At 52.9% G+C, this 20,780-nt stretch overlaps 2 protein-coding genes across 3 annotated transcripts in view; both read right to left on the bottom strand.

Moving 5' to 3' along the window:
- LOC100907797 (ankyrin-2) overlaps positions 1–8,948 on the bottom strand; it is a 45,680-nt gene extending 36,732 nt beyond the window's left edge. Inside the window, exons 1-5 of the mRNA XM_029111378.1 lie at positions 8,892–8,948; positions 3,582–4,194; positions 3,294–3,463; positions 2,671–3,066; positions 1,453–2,541 (exon numbers count right to left, since the gene is read on the bottom strand). Of these exons, the coding sequence (XP_028967211.1) occupies positions 1,453–2,541; positions 2,671–3,066; positions 3,294–3,463; positions 3,582–4,194; positions 8,892–8,948 (2,325 nt within the window). The remainder of the gene's footprint in view (positions 1–1,452; positions 2,542–2,670; positions 3,067–3,293; positions 3,464–3,581; positions 4,195–8,891) is intronic.
- Positions 8,949–10,745: 1,797 nt separating this feature from the next.
- LOC100907659 (uncharacterized) lies at positions 10,746–12,780 on the bottom strand. 2 transcript variants are annotated; one of them, XM_018639413.1, is made up of 2 exons: positions 12,144–12,780; positions 10,746–12,042 (listed from the first exon to the last, which is right to left on the bottom strand). In XM_018639413.1, the coding sequence occupies exon 2, from the start codon at positions 11,947–11,949 to the stop codon at positions 10,960–10,962; it is 990 nt and encodes a 329-aa protein (XP_018494929.1). In that variant the 5' UTR covers positions 11,950–12,042; positions 12,144–12,780; the 3' UTR covers positions 10,746–10,959. Both variants share the same exon structure in this region, with proteins under 2 accessions (XP_018494929.1, XP_018494930.1).
- Between the last annotated feature and the right edge of the window lie 8,000 nt (positions 12,781–20,780).

The raw sequence follows: 20,780 nt of genomic DNA, 5'->3' as shown, positions 1-20,780 counted from the left end.
AATGACGAGGAAATGAAGCGAGACCGACCCGAAACGTGTCTACCTCACGAGCCTTGGTCATACGCTCAGATGTTGCGTGGGGGTTTCCTTCGACGGCAACCGGTGAAAGATTCTTGGACAGGAGAGGAACATCATAGATGGGAGTTTGGAATGAACGCGTCTGCGTTGCTTACGTTGGAAGCCGCAATCAGTCGGTACAACTATTCGTCACTCGGAATCTCAGTCCACGTTGCTCCCGAGTCTCCTACGGTAGAGAACACCAACTGGACATAATAACAAGTGGACAGAGGCCGCAGAAAAGCGCCCTCTCGTGGTCTTTCTATCTCGCATAGATGACAAGGATGGACCAAGCGAGCGAGCGACCGACCGACCGACGGACAAACTCGCTAAATGGAGAAACGAAAAGTCTGTCAGCAACACTGCATGGCGTGACCGACGCGCCGGTCGTTTCTTGTTCACATTCCGAGACATGGGCACAAGAGACTTTTGGTCGACAGAGCTCTTCCATCAGTCTAATTCACTCGCTCGCATGGTGAAAGGAGTGAGAACGCTTCAATCTCGACTACCGTACTCGTCATCTGGTCTCTCATTTTCGTTAGTCGTATTTCACCGACGACGGCCCTGGTGAAGGCGGGGTCTTTCTTTGCGCGATCGTCAAGGGACGAGACCATGTAACGAGTCATAAGGGGGCACCGTGTAGGATTCGATGGGAATTCCAGCCCTTTTTTCCTGTTCGACAACAAATTTCGTGGCTCAAATGAATCCCTGCCACTGTGGACGATTTTTTCTCGGTAGACTTGGTAACAGTCCGGATCGTTCTCGATTGCAGCCGAGAGTGATCTGAGTCTCGAGGACGTTGAGAAACCTCAGCGTGGATCGGCTCATCAGAGAGCCTCGACCCTCGGTCCTCGAATAGATTTCCAGACACTTCCCATGGAGTATTCAACTCAGGGGAAGCTAGAGAAGCTCGCCTTTTGCGAGCTCGCAGTGTCCCCGCCGACGGAAAGTCCACCAAGATTTTAATCGGGGAGCATCGTGTAAAGAGAGCATTCCCTGCGTCCCTAGCGTAGACATGGCGGGAGTCCATAAATTGGACAAGCATGTTCTCCAACTACGACGAGTGTTCAATTGGCCAGCCGGCCGGCCCGTCCGTCGTGTATTGTCACAGCAAACTGTGCGGAAGGAAACCGTTGATTACCATCGTTCTACCGGATTTGACATCGGAACTAGGAGCGCCGCGGATCCCGACAGCCAGTAGCAGCCAATGAAAGCTTGACCGGCGATCTCCTCCGTGAAAAATATTTCACGTTCCTCACAATCACTCGAAACGTCCGCGCTCGCATCGGCTTTGCAGCTGATGCCCCGAGCGTCCGGGGATCCGGATAGCTCCGGGGCAAATACAGAGAGAGGAGAACTCATGACTTTGAGGTGGAAGCCATGTTTCCGACTCACCTTCGTCGTCGCGTTGGGCTGGGCTCTGTTCTCGAGAAGCAGATTTATGATGATGGCGTGTCCCTGTTGGGCTGCTTGATGCAGGGGCGTGTAGCCTTGCGTGGTGGCTGCGTTCACGTCGGCGCCATGTTGCAGGAGGAACTTTATCATGTTCGTCTGACCGAAATGGCAGGCGACATGCAGTGGTGTGTAGCCTGCAGCTGTCATCGGATCGATCTGGCAGTTGTTCTTGGCCAGGACGGCGGCCACGTTGACTTTGTCCTCCTGAGCGCAGAGATGCAAGGGCGTGAGTCCGTTTTTGGCGGCGGCGTTCACGTTAGCCCCATGCTCGATGAGGAGCGCTGCGTGGTCGGCGAAACCCTCCTGTGCCGCAAGATGAAGGGAAGTGAAGCCTGCCTTGGATTCGGCGTTCGTCTTGGCGCCGTACTCCAGAAGCGTAGTTCCGATATCCATCTGATTCTTCTTAGCGGCAATATGCAGCGGGGTATATCCGTTCTTGGCAGCGGCGTGCGGGGAGCCCCCTCGTTCGAGTAGGAGGAGGGCGATGTTGTTGTAATCGTAATGGGCGGCAACGTGCAACGGAGTTACGCCGTTCTTGCCCTGAGCGTCGACGGGCGCATCTCTCTGGAGGAGCAGCTTGCCCACTTTGAGATGACCGTACTTCGCGGCGAGATGCAGTGGCGTGAAGCCTTTCTTTGTTGCGGCGGTCACCGACGCTCCGTGTTCGAGGAGCATGTTGACGACGTCCTCCTGGCCCTCCTTGGCGGCGATGTGCAGCGACGTGTACTGGTCTTTGGTCGCGGAGTCGACGTTAGCTCCGTGTTGAAGTAGCAAACAGACGATGTCGACGTTACCCAACCGAGCTGCGATGTGTAGAGGGGTCTGCTGCTCGCGAGCCCGGGTGTCAACCTGAGCGCCGTTCCGGAGGAGAATCCTCACGATGTCGGTTTGGTTCGCTCGAGCTGCCAGGTGTAGAGGCGTCTCGCCCCGCACCGTGGGTACGTCGGCGTTAGCGCCATGTTGGATGAGATAGATCACGATGTTCATGCAACCCATGAAAGAGGCCACATGCAGCGGCGTTAATCCGGACTGGAATCGAATCGACAAAGGCTAATTACTTGACGAATGCTTATTGAGAAACGTGACGTCGGACTCGATTGACTCTACTAGGCCACGCCGCGTCCTCAGCGAGCTCGAGGAAAAGTTGTCTGTACTCACCTCGGTGGTCGCTTCGATGGATGCTCCGTGACGGAGGAGCAACTCCACAACCTTGATGCGGTTCTTCTTGCATGCAATGTGCAACGGAGTAAAACCGTTGAGCGCACGCGAATTAGCGTCGGCTTTCTTGTCGAGAAGCAGCTTCGCTACACCGACATGACCGCAATGCGCGGCAACATGCAGCGCGGTCAAATAATCGACAGTTATGTCATCTACGGGCGCCTTATGGTTTAGAAGAATCTTTGCGCTCTCCACGTGATCTCCTTGACTGGCCATGTGTAGGGGCGCGAGTCCGTTCTTCGTCTTGGCAGTGATCGGAGCACCCTTATCAATCAGCTGATCGACGACTTGGTCGTGACCGCTTCGAGCAGCGCAATGCAGAGGGGTGAGACCGTCCTGCGATGAATCAAATACTGGTTTTAACGAGTTGAATCGAGAGACGATTGAATAGTGAATCGTTCCCCTTACGCAGGCTGCTTGGACCGCTGTGAGTTAACCACGGTGCTCGCCGTTCACGTCCAGCGACGGCTTCGGAAGCACGACTTATGGCTACATAGATAGTCGAAATGAACGTTCTCGCCCCCCAACCCCTCCCCCTTCCCAGGATCGACGGGAACACTTACCCGTGTGGATGAGTCGAGCTGAGCGCCTTTATCGAGCAAAAGTTTCACCATGTTCTGTTTACCCCATTTGGCTGCTACGTGTAGCGGGGAAATATTATGCTTGGCTGGAAAATTGACGTCGGCTCCTTTCTCCAAGAGCTGCGCTGCGATGTTCGCGTTTCCATAGTGCGCTGGGGAGAAAGATCCGAAATTAGACGAAATCAATTTCGCAAGAATCAAAATTGAAACCGAGAATATCGTATCGACGGGATAGTCCCAGATCAGTGAGCACAAATATGCGCAACTCACCCGCAATATGAAGAGGTGTGAAACCTGATTTCGAAGTTACATCGGGGTTGTGTTCGTTTTGCAGGAGTAGGGCGGCAGCCTTCGTGTCGTCCTTCTTAGCTGCGATGTGCAGCGCGGGCAGACGCACCTTCCCTTTGGCGTCGTTTTCGAGCAGGACGGCCACGACTTTGTCATGGCCCTGCTGCAACGCCACGGCTAGCGGGGTGAAGCCGTCTTCGGTCGCGAGGCTCTGGTTAGCATTATTGGCCAGTAGAAAGCGCACGACCGCGTCGTGGTTCTCCTGGGCTGCCATATAGAGTGGCGTGAAGCCATTCTGGGATTGCACGTTTACGTTGGCGCCCTTTTCCACGAGAACTTGTACGACGTCCGCCTGGCCGGCCAACGATGCTATGTGCAGAGCCGTGTTGCCTTTCTTGGTGGCCGCGTTGACTTCAGCTCCTCGTTGGAGCAGCTCCTTGACGACGAGCACATGGCCTTCTTTCGACGCGAGATGGAGCGCGTTCAGACCGTTGGCGTTGCTTGTGTTGATGTCGATGCTGCCCTTGAGGTACTCGAGTACTTTCTCAAGGTTCCCTGCCCTGGCGGCGCGCAAGAAGCTCGCGCTGTTGTCAATCTGTAAAATCGAGACGAAGGGTTAGAACTCTGGGGATCCTCGATCGCGAGCCGGTCAAGCTGTGGTGACACCACCTTCTTCGGACTCCAACATCGTCCGTCACGCATCATCACTTCGCGCACGAGCGGAAGCTGAAAGCCGGGCTGCGGCTGAGACTGGGACCCGGGAGGAGTTCTTCCGTCGCTCCGAGCGACCGAATGCTCGAAGTCTTTCGTCGGGATCGGAGCCCAACAGGTCCTTCCGCTTCCTCCCACCGCACTTCAACTGTCCCACCCAGCCCCGGAGGACCTGTTAGCCCCCCTGACAGGACCCGGTTTCTATAGCAGCATGGTTATTTTTAGCATTGCTGCAACGTTAGCGCCATCCGGTGCGGTACGCATCCGGCACAAGGTGCACAAGTTAGTTTGTGGGCAGCTCCTGCCCAGTTGGGTTCTTACGATGATCGCACGTACACGCGGCGAAATCGTCGGCTGCGCGAAGAGGAAGCTGTAGTCCATCGCGACTCCACAGTGGTGTTCAGAGGCTGCTGAACTCCAGGGAATCGCTGCGGTCGTTCTACTCTGTTAGGGTGAGTTGAAGAAAACTAGACAAATAGGATGGGCTCCCCGACTTCACTTCCGACTGAGATCGTCACCATCATCCTCGGCGCTGACCCTCGACACGTTATCAGCACGAACAGCCCCACCCGCCTCACTTCTGTGACATTTCGAACAACACGGTGAATCACTCAAACTCAGCCCTGAACAGATCGCGGCACATCACAGGCTTTTGACAAAGCGGTCCGTTGCGCTGTCGGATCAAAGTCTCCGGTAGACTCTCCGGCGCTACTGCGGCTCACGGTAATCCGGCTGGCAAGGAGTGAGACGCTAACACGATCTACCATCGGGTTGTTCCACCCGCGAACAAAGACGGATCAAGTCAGAGTCGACCGGCGACAGTCACGGACTAACTAGAGAGCCCTCGCGTGAGTCCAGGCCGGGATCCGGAGGATCGTGTGCGGGATCATTGAAAAACCCTCCGGGTTCTTCCTTCGATTGGGAGACGACCTGGGCTCCGCTAACGATATGAATCGCTGTCATTCTTCTCCTTTGTCTCTCCCCCGAACGTCGTACCATCCCATCTGTCATCTGTCTATCTAGATTGATAGACCGGCATTGTTATCCAGTCAGTCATTCCGTCAGCTGCTAACTCGGACAAGGACCGGGCTCGCCATCTTCCGTTCGTCGCGTGCGGATCTCCCGGCATTTAGTCTCTCTGATCTTCCCACCCTAGCGAAACTTTTAGAACCCCCAAGAACCCCACCCGAGACATAGCCGAGGCATGTTTCTCATGCAACTCTGTCCGCCATCATGTGTGGAATGAGCCCAAGGAGCGCTGAGTCGAGAAGCCTCGTGCAATTACGTGGCAGATGCTCTCGGATTCATTACCGTTGTTATGGATACGGGCGATGACGTCCGACTCCGTGAATTTGTCCTCAACAGGGGTTTCGCCGAGATCGACTTAGAGGCTATTCCGAGTCGGCCTGCGGAACAGCTGCGATAATTGCTGCTTCTACTCTTTCTTCTTCGGCGCTTAGCTTCATCGATCTCAAACCCCGCGTTCGATTTGAGGCTATGATTTACGCTCATCCGATCTATCTGAAGATATGTCGGAGACAAGCGTAATGGTGTTGCAGTCAGAGTTATGATTGACGTTCTGGCTGCGAGAACTTTCCGATCGACGGATCGGTCTGCCGAAACCAACGGATAGATCCAGCTTTATATGCCTTCGAACGCACCTAGGCTGGTTCCCCATACGACTGGGGCCACACCCTTCTTCGAGCAACATCGCAGCCCTGCCCTCAGAATCCCGCGTTTCAGTCGACCTTCACAGTTGACCTGCGAGGCTACGTGCTTCGAATCGCAAACGAATCCGTTAGTCGCACCGGAGCTTTGGAGCTCAATTGGGCATTATGAGCATAAACGTAGCTTTGTACGAAACTATTTCCGTGAGTCACGCCGTCAAGGCCAAGGAGCTGCCGACGTCGTGGAACGCCATGAGGCGGTACGGTGCGCGCTGAAAAACACTTTCAGCGGAGTCACAGCGAGTCTCCTGAGGATTTGATTGATGAAAGCTCGGCTTGGAGTCCCGTCGTCCTACTCGACTACCGCATCTTTTTTACAGCACTGTCCCGACATAAAATGTGCGGTTCTCTACAGGTTTAGGCGGAGTTTCCGGGCTCTCCAAGTTGACCAACGCCCACAACCGCCCAGCGCTTTACTTGTCGTGACTCTCCTAATTTTTTCCCTCGGGAAATTGAGCCGGCGCGTAGTGTCTCCTGCCCGTCCCCGTTCTTGATTCCTCGCACGAGTTCGGCTACCGTCAGCGGGAGCGTTTTCCCGAAGAATACTCCAAGTCGCCGACATCGGAGCCAGGCCCATATGCCGATCATGAAAATGGAGGAAAACGAGAGCAGTCTAATTTTCGGCCGTATCATCTATCTTTCGAGCGCTAATCAATGGTTCCGAGCTCTTTCGTCGGTAGAACCAGCGGTGTTTGACTCACACACTCGCTCGCTTGCCGACCCAGACTCTCGAACTGGTAGCCTAGGAGACAACTGGACCAGTTGTATCATTTAAAGGCTCGAGTCACGTGTTGCTGACTCATGCATCTACCTCAAATGTACCCCCCCTCGAAGCCGTGTTCGCCCTCCGGTTCGGCGCTCCGCTTACCCGAGTCCCGACTCCGTCTCCCCGACTCGGTGGGGCTGCTGCCGATGCTTCCCTGTGACTCCCTTCCCTCAGAGAGAAGCTGCCAAGTGAGTCAGCGCACGGATCGCCTTTTTGCTGGCCGACAGCTGATCTAGAAACGCTTCACGATACTATCAGATCGATAAGGTTGTGTCAAGTCACTCTACATCACGGAAGCGATGAGCCATCGTCGAGCCGTATTTTTTCGACAGACTCGGATCGCCTGTCATGAATTCCGAAAACCCGATCAATAATTCCGCCATTTTCGGTAGTCTTTCCGGGATCGATCCGACTCAGAAAACATGATAGCTCGAATGATGGGACAGAATTTGACGATCGAGAGGTACTTGCTCCGGTCATCGTCATTCCTGATGATCTGGTGATGCAGACCCGGAACCAAGCGATGTGAGTGGATGAGTAGTTTCTCCACAAATGGACCTTTCGATCGCAAATAGATGTCGTGAGTGAGTCGTCCCCAATGGTGTTCTGAACGGGGTAGTTTCGACAGCATCAGCAAACTCTCCCGGTGTGGTTGACCGGAGAGCGTTCGGATCGCTCGACTGCCTGGCGACTCCTATGTCGTCGCCCCCGAGCGATGATAGAAATTGAGAAGAGCTAGAATACCTGACCACGCCCTGCAATCCGGATGAACTCCGGTTGGAGCACTTCTCAGAGAGCCTTCCAAGTCGACAGTCCCCGTTTTCCTCTGATTCGAGACGCCGATCATGCTCGCGGATTGCCTTCGAGCAGCAACTCCGAGCCGGCGCCCCGAGGAAGGAAAATACTTTATTCCCGGTGACGAGAAACTTTCGCAGGAACAAAAACCCATGGGAATCACGATATTCTCTGGGGAGGGACAAAATTGCGATCGGGACCGGTCCTCAAATTCCCCTTGATTCGAGCTCAATCGATTCGAACCGGTTCCACGCAAGAGATCCACTGGATGTCCGCTCTGGAGAGGAATCGTCCGCTCCCAAAACGCGAATCCCATACGAGCTGAATGAGAGAACATTCCTTGCGAACATTGCCTTGAGGAGCGAAGCCTGGCTCCACGGCGTCCTCTTCGTTATTCGTCGGCTGGCTGGCAAAGAGCGAGCCAGCCAACCCGGAGTCCAAAAGCTGCCGCCGCCGCTGCCGCCGCCAGCGATGCCGCTGCTGAGGCGCCAGATGGCCTGCGAGAGTCTTCTCGAGAGTACAGGTGCTACACCGATGACCGGGATTGCACGATTTCCTATTGTCTTTGTCTGGCATGACCCCGGAGAGTAGATTGATCGATCTCTCATGCCCCAGAGCGACCGCACACTGTCGGGACGTTGTGAAACAGGATAAAGACCAGGAGCATTATCCCTGATAGGCGATCCCAGAAGTTCGCAGCCGATTGAAGACTGAGTCGTTGAGAGGAATCGAAATCTGATCCGGACAGCTGGGAGCAAGTCGGAATATCCGCCGATCCTCAGCTTTCCGCATCGCGACTAAATTATTGACTAATTTATTCCATCGATTCCGAGCCGATATGTCTTCGGGGGACTCCGGAGATAGGATGTCGAGACAGGGGTCCCTGAATCGGAGAGACCCCTCAATCATTCTAGATCAAGGAGCATACTCTTCCGATACAATCTTGGAGGAATCGTTACTCCCCGGCATGTCGCTCAAGGAATCGTACGGCTTCGCTACACATTGTCCCGGAGCCGATCCGATGGACCGGCGGGAGAGCAACAAATAACCCGAATCACCTCTGTCCAAAATCCTCTGAATCCGATGGAGCGGTCAACAGAGAGATGGAGAATGTTAAACTTTCACATAGAGACCTTGCGGCTAAAAATAGGACGACGGCATAACGGCGCCAGGACGTTAGGCTTAAGAGAGTTCCGCTCCCGAGTGAACTGTGTGCGTCTGGCGTTTGAGCCTGGAGTCGAGCCTTCAGTCTGACCCGCTGTCGCTCGACATCCCTCGACAAACTTGGCGTACCTGGGGCGGCTTTTCGCCAGGAGCGTTCTCCTTGTTGTCGCTGTCTTTGGTGACCATCCTTCTGGTGGTCTCCTGTCGCTATCCTTCTCGTACGGCGCGCATACGCCGGCTTCGAAACCTCACAACAATTCACTAACCACTCACGACTACAGTGAGCCTGGCGTGGGTGCCGGCTCTGATCCGAGGACGATGTGGCGCTCTTGGCGTCCACCATCGATCGATGCAGACCCTCTTCCACTCCTGGCAAGGATGACGCATGCGTCGACCCCTCAGAGTGTGACTCGACCCCCAGCTCCGCTCCTGCGTGACTCCGACTCCCTGGTCTGGTGGTCGGCTATGAGTCATCGCTATGCGTCACGTGGGTAAGCCGCGGGACGAAGCAGCCGCCACTCGCGCCACCCTCAGCTGAGGAGCTCACTGGCTTTCGCCACTCTCAGGAGAACGAGCGAATGTGAGCGAGAGAGTTTGGACGCTCGCAGAGTTTATGCCCCTTTGTCCTCTCGGTTCCCTCCAACCGTGGCGAACCCGGCTTTTCCCCTCGTGGAATCCTCTCTTTTTGTCCACAGCGACTACGCGCCTCGATCTCCCTACGAGAGATGAGGAAAAATAGGAGCGATTCATTCCAAGGAATGGCCATTAGCGAGGCCAGGAGCCACATATTGTTCGGCTGCTGATATCTGTCACCGCGTTTTTTTTGCAGGCATTCTGTGAGGCTCGAGAACCTAGGAAACGGAATTGAGGTGTCATAAGCCTTTCGTATCGCGATGTCCGCGATGAGACCGAGGATTTGGGGAAAAGAGCGGAGCTTAGAATTGTTTGCTCAACGGCTCAGAAAGACCTGAATTAAATCTCAGGAATGCCGCGCCGTAGCTATTTAGCACCTCGATAGAGGCAGTCATCTTCGTCAACTTGAACAATTCATGATGTTTTTGGATAGAGACCGTAAACCCGCGTCTCTGAAAATGGATGAGCGGAAAAAATCCTACCAAGACGAACACGGCTAATGATCGAGAGAGGATTCCCTCCCGCGACAGGAATGACTTCAGGGACTCGGCACGCTATCGGAGAGTCGTTGCGTCGGTTATCAGAAGGTAAATTAGATTTTGCAGAACCCGACGCTCGCAAATCATAATCGAGAAACTGTATCGACTCCTGATTCAGGCTGGCATCATCTTTCTCATTGAGTCGGTCCCATCTGGCTCAATTCGCTTGACTCATGATGAGGAATTTAGGAGCCAGAATCAAAACTTGCATTGCCCTAATATGGAACACCTGTGATATCATCGCTGTCTGTTGGCTCGCCTCGATTATACACGGGTCGTAAACTATGTTTCCAAGAGTTTCTCGCCGTAAATTTTGCTGCTCTTGAAGACTGTGTTTTCATTTCCGAATCCGAAGTCCTGTCTGAATGTTCTCATTCCTGTATCCACTGCTTCCGAAACAAGACTCGATTGTCAAATAACGCGGAGCCGTCAACCATTGCGATCGACCGCGACCTCAGAGACCGCCAAAGGTTACTCTCGAGTGCAATGTCGTCGTCACCAGTCCGGATTTTTCCTTGGCTCGGTGCGATAGAAACCACAGAAGTTCGTCATGAAGCGTACACTCGAGTCGAAATCAGCACTCGAGCTGCCGAAAAGAATGACCCCCCTTCAAAGCATCAAATGATTTCTCGACACTTCTGATCAGATACGCCCAGGAGTTGTACCGCGCGACTTCGGCAATACCAGAAATACTCCACCCGTAATTCAATCGCCCATAAAAACGATTCCCCTTCCGCAAGATGATCGCTAGCGACTTTGTATCGCAGAGGTATGTTTCTCCCCCAACGAATATCTCCTCGCAGATAAAATCACTCTTCTTTATTCCACGTCATGTATCTTCGGACGCACTTTCGGACTCTTTTCCCCTGGCCACCTGGGCAAGAGATTTTTTTCTTAAAATCGACCAGCCAGACGGAAGCCCGCCTGAAGCCGACGCATTTGAAACTCGATTCGTTCGTAATCCTCACGAGTTATCCATCGACTTTAAACGTATCACTAAGAATTCTACGATAAAGAGCTAAGAATTACAATCTGACCGTGGTGAAATTGTCGAGCTCCTCCGCAGAGGCCAGGAAATGTTTGGCGTTTGAAGTTTTCCCATCGACAACATCGTGCGGGGCTTTCACCGTTTGGAGGACATTCCCCTCTGCTACGAGTGGCTGCGCCGTTGCGTCGCCGTTTTGTATTAGGGTTTGCTTCTTCGAGATGAATTTTTCCTCTTCGAGAGGATCTTCAACAATGACGCTCAATTGCGGCGCCGATCCGTAGCAATCATATTCATCGGGACTAGAAACCATTTCTGAGAGCGAGTCATAACCGCAGTCCGGGCTAAGGGGTGGCAACAAGTCGGTGAAATCTTCCTCGTTCAGAGTTGCCTTGAACTTCATGGGCGTCATCGATCCCGTGTCATCAATTAAAATCGAATCGCCTAGAGATTGGCGTTCGAGTTTTTCCCGATAGACCATCTCGTAATCCCCGCCGGGCGACTGCACCGTCGGTAGACTTCGCCGCCGTCTGGTTTGGAACAACAGGGCGTCGAGAACGTTGTTGGTATCGATGTGAGCCGTTGACTCGTCGAGGGCTTCGTCGCTCAGATCCTTGAGCAGCGATTCAAGCAACGGGGAAGCCGAATGTGGATGCTGCGTCGAAGAGTCTGTTACGCGCGACGACGTCTTTCGTAAAACTGACGGCGATCCCGCGGAGTCTTCGTCGTCTGAATCCGGACTCTCTCGGACTTCATCGTCGTCTTCAGAGCAGCTGTTTCCAGAACAGGGAGCCGGGCCATTGGGCAGCGCGAATCGGACCAACTTTTCCGATGCCAGTGATTGGTTTTTATGCTTTTTGTGCTTACGCGCCGGTGAATTCTTCTGCTTCTGTTCGTCGAGCAAGAGCTCTCGTTGGTCGGTGCTGGAGAGCAATACCGAGTCTGTCGACGCCACTAAGCTCTCGTCGATGCTGGGCCGGGGTCTCTTTAGATCGGAGTAAACGTCGACCTGGTCGATGTCGCTTAGCATCTTGACCAGAAGGTCATCTCCGCCTGTTCGACGCCCATTCTGTGCTGCTGCTGCTGTTGTCGTTGTTGACGTCCCATCGCCGGTATTAGAGTTCTGGGAATGAGACTCTGTTACTATAGTCGAATGCTCTGACGTTGAGTGTGTGTTAGTGGGAGGGCTGGGATCAGAATCACTGTTGGTAGAGTCATTATTACCAGACTCTGGTAATCCGCCGCTGATCAGGGTCCCTGGAGGACACACGTCTTCTGGCTTGAGGATCTTGATGCTCGGCAGCGTCTGCAGCTTTTCCACCGAGAACGAGCACCTCGTCACATTGAACCTCGTCGTCGGATCGCTCGTATCCGAAGCCGAAGTCGTTGGCAGTACCGCCGAAGTCGCGGAGGCCGCTGCGGCCAGCACCGCCGAAGTCTCAGCCGAATAAGCCGCACTTTCTGTACACTCTGACGTCACGACGTCCGTCGCACAAAGATCTGTGTTTTCCGAGTTTCTCGTCCTGCGATTCGGCGCGTCGAGTACGAAGTCGACTGATCCCTCCGCACCCTGAGCGGTGTTCTTGTCTCCGGAGCTCTTCTTCGGCGTTTCCACGGTGGCTTGCTTTGGCGGCAGCTCGAACTTGTTGAAGCTCTTGTCGGGTGTGCTGGGAGTGGCGGGTATCACTTGGATTTCCGGAGCTTCGGCTTTTTTCGGGCTGAAGATGGCCGAAAGACAATCGGCAATTGACACACCGCTCGCCAGGTAGATCAGATACGTGATCCAGGTTAAGGCGATGTAGCCTAGCCATCGAGACACCAAATCCAGAAACGTCTCCTCCATGATCGAGGCGAACTAGATGCCGATGATCCACCGGCAGCGAAGCACCGCCGTCGTCGTCGAAAGCGAGCGACAGAGTTTTCCCTTCCCCTGTAGCCGGTCGCACTCCCCACTCAGTGAGCCGGCGGGCTGGCTGGTCGGTCGTTCGCGCAGGCAGCCCGGCGCACGGGCGGCAGTCACTTCGTCCACCCGTGTATCCACACTGATTGACACCCACGCCGTGAGCGAAAACGTCCACGTCAGGGCATCAACGGATTAACGCAGCACCGGACGGTGGATCGAGTCGGCTAGTGGCCGAGCTGACGGCCAATCGATCGACTTTGATCCTCCTTCTCGAAACGCTTCAGACCACAAATCGCGCGGTGAATGGTCGGCAACGTCAACAACAATGTCAACAGGAACCGCTGCAGCAGCAGTGCAAACGATTTCACCACTAACCCAAAACAGCAACGGCAACAGTCGCGGCCCGCCACTAGAGTTCACAGCACAAGCACTTGCACGTCTGCGACGATCTAACCGCCGATGTCTTGAGTAGTTTCTGTCCACGAAACACGTCTCTACCGGCGAGCACAGAGGAGAAGTTCCCGATCGCCGTTCTTCCTCCCAGATCGTGTTCCGAGAGAAGACTCGAAGAACACGATCACAATGTCGATAACATTCGCAAAAATAGCAGCCTCACAATCCAAATATCGAGGCAGGGACAGGCTCGAAGCGGCACCGGAGAACTCTGTTGCCCTGAGTCACACGCAGAGAATCGGAGCTTCTGGAGCAAAATAAGATTCAAGGAGCTCCGAAACCGGCCCCGGTTCCAACACAGCGACGCTCGTAGAACTCCAGAATTTCGAGTTGAGGGAAATCTCGCGGGAATTGATTATAACCGGAGGCTAGAATCATTCCGGGAGAGCCACTCTAAGAAACGATCTTGGAATGAGAAAGGAGAAAAGAAGGTCCTCGAAACTACTTGGCCTGGATTAACCAAGCAGAGAGAGGTCGATTTCTCTCGATCGCTTCTTGAGCCTGCCCTGGATCGAGTTGGATGGGAGAATTGGAAAGACTGCAGAAATACTATGGAGGGATTATCATGCCGATGCGACCTGACGCAGGTAAGGGTAAAACACCCTCGCACTCGAGGGCATCGGTAATATTATTATTATTTTTTTATCGAATAACATCGAGGAACTACTATGGGAGCGTCGAAGGCGGACGAAGACGCGATCGCTTCCGTTCGTAGCAACAAGTGCCCGATGTTTACCACGCGACGGCTCCCCGAAGTCGGCATTCAAGGTCAATCTCGAATTTTTCTCTCAGTTCCACCTCGTGACCCGACGTATCCGCTCAGCAGCCGATCGAGCCATGAGCCGGAACATTCCAGTGCGATGGTCTCTTGAATTTTTCGTTCTGATTCTCTCCTCCCGAGCTTCTCATCAGAAATTCCGGAAGCTATACAACACCATTGAGAACTCGGCTGCCTACCGCCGCTACATACTTGCTATTTGGAAAGATTCGAATGCAAATATCCCGAGAGCTGCGTCGACGCTTCTCGCGTATGAATGATGTGATGGCCTTTAAAATGCCGAGTATGTAGACTGTTTTCCGGGAAGATTCGATGCCGTCGCGCTCTTGGGAAGCGGGTACTTCGAGAGGCTTTTTTTTGGCACCGGCATTTAGCTGCCTGGGGAAAAAATTTGGCGTCGAGGAAATTCCGCGAAAGTTTCCTCCAGACTGGTGTGCTTGTCGAATATCACGTTATGGTCCGGGCATGCTCGTGTCTGCTTTCATCAGAAAGCTTCGCGTGGCCCGCGAGGAGCCAATATTACGCTCTGGACCGCATACGATCACATGGATGCCAGATCGTTCGCCCTTCGTGGGAAATCGAAACGGCTTCCGACGACGAGGACGCTCGGGACATAATCTTCGTGTTCGACGTTCATCGATGCTCGATCGACTAGAAGCTCTTACAAACGTTCTGTCTCTCTATCCAAACGGGACTCCTCTCAATCGAGGTCGGAGTTTCTCCCGAAAACGGGAAACCGGGGCGACAAAACTATAATGTCGTCAGCCGTTCGACATAGATGGTAGATAATTCCCAACTTCGAGCGAAGGATGCAACGGATGTAATAGAATATCTGACGTCTTCGAAGAAAACTGGAGTTTTCCCGCTGAGGAGGAGATGCTTGTCTTTTTTTCCTGGAATCCTCCTACCGGTCGGGCACCATTTTCTGTAATTTCGCTTTCTGTCCTCGTGCCAATGTACGATGCCCCGTTAGCTCCATCGCATGGAGGGCGCCAAAGAAAGTGATCCCTTGAATTGTTTTCTTCGCTGCGAACGATGATACCGCTCGCTCGCAACATTCGAAGTCTCCCTCTAGACAGTAACAAACACAGGAGAGGAAAATGAATCATGTTAGTTCAGCGATCCAGCTGACCTTGAATTTCTGAGTGAAAACCACCCTATGGGTCTTTCGATAACGAATCGTCCCGACTCTTTTGCCAACTCTCTCAATGCTTTCCTCGTCGTTCCGCCCAAAATGGTTCGATGCTACGCTCAACGACCCTCTCGAAGTTATTCATGATCGACACAGGAGAGTTCTGCAGCCTCCCTCTTCACCTCGACGAGACATCATTGTCGAGGAAGATTCCGTGGTGTTCAATCTGCGCTGTCTATTGAGTCATCCTCGAGGAAACATTCTCAATACTCTCGCATCCTAGTGGTTTCAGTTGGGCCGACGGAATTGAGTCCCGTCGAAGGTTAGACTCCCGATCTCACGAAGCTGCATACACTGTACGCGTCAGAGAACGGGAGCTTCGCGTTCGAGGTCTCCTTCCTGCGAGCAAGTCAACGAGTCGGATAAAATCTCGGAACTAGATCTCTCCCCGGCCATTCTGGATAGCACACCCCGTCTGGAAACTTTTCCAACGTGAATCAACTGATCATCGTTGATGTTCTTTTCCCTAATGATGTTTTTCTTCTGGTCATCTATATTCATTAGGAACGGGACGGTCAACGTGAAATGCTAATACTTTCATCATTCTTAGTATTGCTAGCGTTTGTGTCATGCTATACACCGAGTCTGAGGGAAATTTCTGTGATTCGTCGACCGCGGTCGCTCCCAGCCTCATGACCGAATACGACGGGGTTTCCGTCATCATGTCATCGCCATGTATTTACGTACGTCTAGTTAAGGAGATGACGACCCTCGTTCCATTGCATCCCTTGTCGACGGGCTGGAAGCTCTCGCACGGGGGACGATTCCGATTCGCTTGGTGGGAGAGTCATTATCTCTACAAATTCCGTAGCGGAACGAAGTCTCAAGCATCGATGAGCTTCAAGAGCATCAACAAGGAGCAATCCCTGCACTCATCGCTCGGTTATGTGACCATACGTGTTTTCCAGTGGAGATTCGATCCGCCTCGGCGTCATTTTTCCCGGAATGATGATTAATGCGAGTGATAATTAATTGCAACTGATTCAGCTCCGCCTGCTCGGCCAGCTCGTCTCGAGTTGAAAAACCCGGAAGTCATTCGACGGCTGCAGTCCGCGTGTCGAGGATTGAGATTGCGCTTTTTGAAACCTGCTTGCGCTGCACACATCAACCTGGATAGACATCTTTCTGTTTGAGCCTATGTGCGGCGAGTCGTAAATTTCGTAGACTCATGCCAAACATCCGTCGGGTGTACGCGATTGTGGTGGTGCATCTGTCAACATTCGAGTCGAGGTATGATTATTCCGCGAACGCAGGAATGTTGGTGGGAAAGAACAGCCTTCCTCCCCGTTGTTACGCGCCCGGTGGATTCATTCCCGAGGAATCCCTGACTCGGATGTCTTGACTCTGAGAATTACACGATATTTTCCTTATTTCGGGAAATCCTCGGGAGCAGCAGGGCTGGCGGGGTGCCGGTTCGAGCTTTGACCTCGGCCTCGGCGAAGATTCACATAAGAGCTCCCGAGAGCCGGGTAAGTGTGCTCTAATGGAATGCTTCGGCTTACGAGTCCTTGGAGTCATCAGTCGACCATTGATGATAAACGGATATGATAAAGGCCGTCACGAGAGACGTCAGTGTTCTCTCTTGAAAGTTTTGACGTACACACAGCATCGTATCGCTTTTCGGAGTCCCTCAACATTGAATGGAACCAGATGGGATAGCGATCGATATTGAATGTTCGTTCTGTTCCTCGCTCCCCAATCCTCGAGGTTCGTGATCAAACATGCCGCGTCGTTAGGCTCACCGCCATGGATCGCGTGGATTTCATCAACGCGCATACCGATCCAAGGCTCCATATTGGTCTCAGCCGATAAAAGTGAGAGGCGGAAATCTTCCAGAGGCCGGTTCGAACTGGCTATCTTCGACTGTGTTCTCGATGGCGTTTCGCTTCAATATCCGGCTTCGATAAGTCGTAGGGAGCAAAGAACCTCATCGCGCTCACTCCCTTCGAGACACCACCACGTCTGCGCTTCCCTGGAAACGAACGGGAAAAGAGGCTGACATATGTGAGGATGACCCGAATGGGATGAGGGCAGATTCGCCGTTGATGAGCCATCCGTGGATCCGGTCTTCGAGCTCGATCCATCCAACTCGAATTGATCGGTCATATTGTGGGTTTCTGACGAATGTAATGACTGTCGTGTGAATTTCGCGAACCGTCGACCGGACTGCGAGGAGGTATATCCAAGCAGTACCAGAATGGCTGCATGATTGCTTGATGAGAGAGGTTGGGAATCCAATGGACTCCCGACGGCACTGCGGGTTGCCCCTTCGAAACCTGCCAGTTTCACAGTTTCAGGCATGAACCTCGACAGAAGTAGTGAGGGGAGCAAGTGTTTCGTCATTAGCCGTTGGGGAATTCGGAGCAACGCGCGGAATCTTTCGTCGCGTAGAGCGGATATCATCGCGAGCTAATTTTCGCGCTCAAGAACTTGCGTCCTAGTCTCGAATGAACTCGGCGATCCATGCAGCTGCCACAAGGAACGTGATTGCCATGACACCAACATTTCATGGAGCTTTTCAATAAGAAGAGAGGATGAGCCGGGAGCGGACTCTCGTTCCCGCTCTCCCCGGATATTTTCGACTAGTTCTGTTGATCGTCACAACGACCTCCCTTGAGACCCTCTCATGAGACAGTTTCGCTTCAAGCGGGAGGGTATGATCCGTCGGCTCTTTTCTTCCTCGGAATCCTTCGATCCATCTCGACGAGGCTTGACTGGTGAGCATTCGGCCGTGAAACGATCTCGGAGGCGATTTAAGATGAAGGTCTTGATAACGGTGCTGAATTCAACGTATCATATTCCGCAATAAGACTCGCCCGGTCATTCATGGACTGATATCCGAGTCGCTCTCGAAAGCTTCCATTGAGCCGCGTGTACTCCAGTGAGAGTCGTACCTCTCGGGCCAAGGTTCGTGGATGGAATCCGCGGATTCATGAGCAAAAAAGGTGAATTTGTGTCCCTTAGATGAGAAAGGAACTCCCGTTCACCATCCGTTGGACATTTCCCGGAATTCATGAATCACACAGGGGATTCGAAACTATTCTAATCTTAAAAGCCCTCCTCACTCAATGACAGAATCACCGCGCAATCCTCATGTGTAGGTATCTCCTTCTGAGTCACAACTAATTCATCTGCGCCCTGTTATTGTCGACCTGTGAGATTCGTATAGCTCGCTCCACAGTTTCGGATAAGGAACATCTCTACCATTTTCCAAGCTTCAAAACGGTGTTTTATATCACACGGTGCTCTCAGATCGATGGCTTCCGATAATTCTCTAGCACAGCAGTCCCTTCTCGATTACCAAGCTAGCTCTTATCAGGTCCGCGGTGCCAGGTTGCCTGCAGAGCATTTCACGTAGTAGCGGTTCAAATCAGTGTCCTGCACAACTCTCTTTCTGACACCTGGGTGCTTCTCGGGTGCCTCGCAGTGTCTCTCGGGGAATCCTTTTTTCACTCGGAACGGCCTCAGCTGTCCAAGGAACAAGAAGATGAAAATTGGCAGCACAAAGAACGCAGCGACTAGCGGCAGGAGCTGAAGCGTCAATTCAGACGTCATATGGTGAAGAACAACCTCGCACAGATCAATGGCGAACTTCCACGGCAAGACGCTCTCAAGCGTCCGGCAAGCGTTGGTCATGCTCGTGAACGAGGCGCACCACTCGCCACTGGCTCTCTACGTAAACCTAGACGATAAACTCTCCCTGGGACACTGGGACGATCTACGGGCACCTTGCGGGAGAGGGCTTCGAGGAACGAATATTTTTGAATTGAAATTCGACCTGCAGACGTCTTCTGAGTAGAGGAGCTCTGCTGTGCGAGCGTGGCCGGCGTTCTGAGAGACTAAGCTTCCGTGGTGAATGAATTCAAAATAGAGATGTCTCTCGGTGCGGACCGCTCATCGAGAAGTATTCTAGCCGCCGCTGAGTATTTTGGAAACTTTCGAGAAAAGAGCCCGCTCAGATTTCTCCTTTCGGCTCAGGGAAAGCTGTACAAGTCGTACTAATATCCGTCAAGATGGATCCTCGCGTCTTCCTCGATGTCTCTCGCGCTGACGGATCGGGCTCGGGAGCGACTCGGAGCGTTCGAATAGATAATAATAATAGATCGAAGCCTTCTCCCAAGCTTCTTGCCACAACTCGCCACACTCTCGCAGCGAAAGCTTGCATTGTGGGAGCATCGTCGTTTCCCACCGGTGTGGGCTGTTGACTCCGAATTAGTCTTAATCGAATTCAGTCTCTAGAGACATACCGTGAATCACATCCGAGCTAGCCCTCACGCAGTTCGTTGGAAATTCGAAAGCGTCCCCGTTCGCCTAGCATCAGATGGTACCCTCGGGGCACCTCGCACAAACTAGCCGAAAAAGTTTCGGGGAAGCCGGCCTCCATGTTTGATTGGCAGGCCTTCCTTCATTCTAAGGGTATCTCCCGAGTGATTTTATCTTACCTGAAAAAGAGAAAAAATGCTCAGTGAATACTTCGATTCCTGGCCCGAGATCAGCTCGGATCAGATGCATCGAATCGAGCGGTGAACTCGCTGATAGGTAGTCGAATCCCGCTCCCCACACCCTTGATTATTGCTTCTGAATGCATTATTATATTTCTCGTCCCACGGATGGCTCTCCACAGCCAAAATATTCCTTCTTTCTTCGCGGTACGCTCTGGGCATGGGGGCTTGCGCGCGATTTCTCCTCGTCGAGGGGACATTTGTACGTCGGATATTTTCAGAATTTGCCTTGTCGATTCGGTGAGAGTTTCACGGAAAGTTTGGATGCATTGATCCTCAACAAGGAACAAAGCAAGTTGCTTCCGAATCCTCTTAAGCGCAGAAGGATTACAAGAGCCCCCGCCTCGGCGTCACCGTCAGGAATATACTTTATGGCCGCGGATAAGTTTTACAGGAGTGGATGAACGCCTGATGCATCCACACCGATCTTCCTATCTTGTCGGATGAGGCGACTGGATGACTAACCGGCGACCTTGGCCGCCTCTCCCACTATGTGGACGTCCGCCTGATGGTTCATCCGGGAATCCGCGAAAATCCGAGGTAAATTGCTTCCGGAACGCTTGATAGTCTAGATTCTGGATACCCGTCCCGGCTCTCCCGAAAATGATTATCCAATTTGAGCGATGAGCATATGAGGAGGATGCCATCGATCCAAAAACCATGCGTCGACGCATGTCACTGGGCTTGCCGACCATCTCTGGGGTACTGAACGAGCGCGATGAGACATCCTGATCGATCTTTTGATTTCGCGATGGGAGGAGCGAGGGCCGTGGGAGTTCCGAGTTCGAAGGCACGAATTCTCAGACATATTGAAGACTCCGGAAAATACTCACTATAATGACGATCTCGCGGAGTGAAGACGATTGGGAACTGAGACACATATTTCACTGCGCGGATATCCGAACATTGTTCGTTGATTGGTAGATCGATCCACGCACAAAATTCCAGCTCGATTCGATCGGGTTCAAGAGTTGCCAATTCGACAATCGATCAATCAATTACTCGCCGAGCTGAGCAATAAATGGACCTTGGA

The sequence above is a fragment of the Galendromus occidentalis genome, unplaced genomic scaffold (genome assembly GCF_000255335.2).
Source record: "Galendromus occidentalis unplaced genomic scaffold, Mocc_1.1 scf7180000077437, whole genome shotgun sequence".
NCBI lineage: Eukaryota > Metazoa > Arthropoda > Arachnida > Mesostigmata > Phytoseiidae > Galendromus > Galendromus occidentalis.
This window is presented reverse-complemented; position numbering and strand designations above follow the sequence as displayed.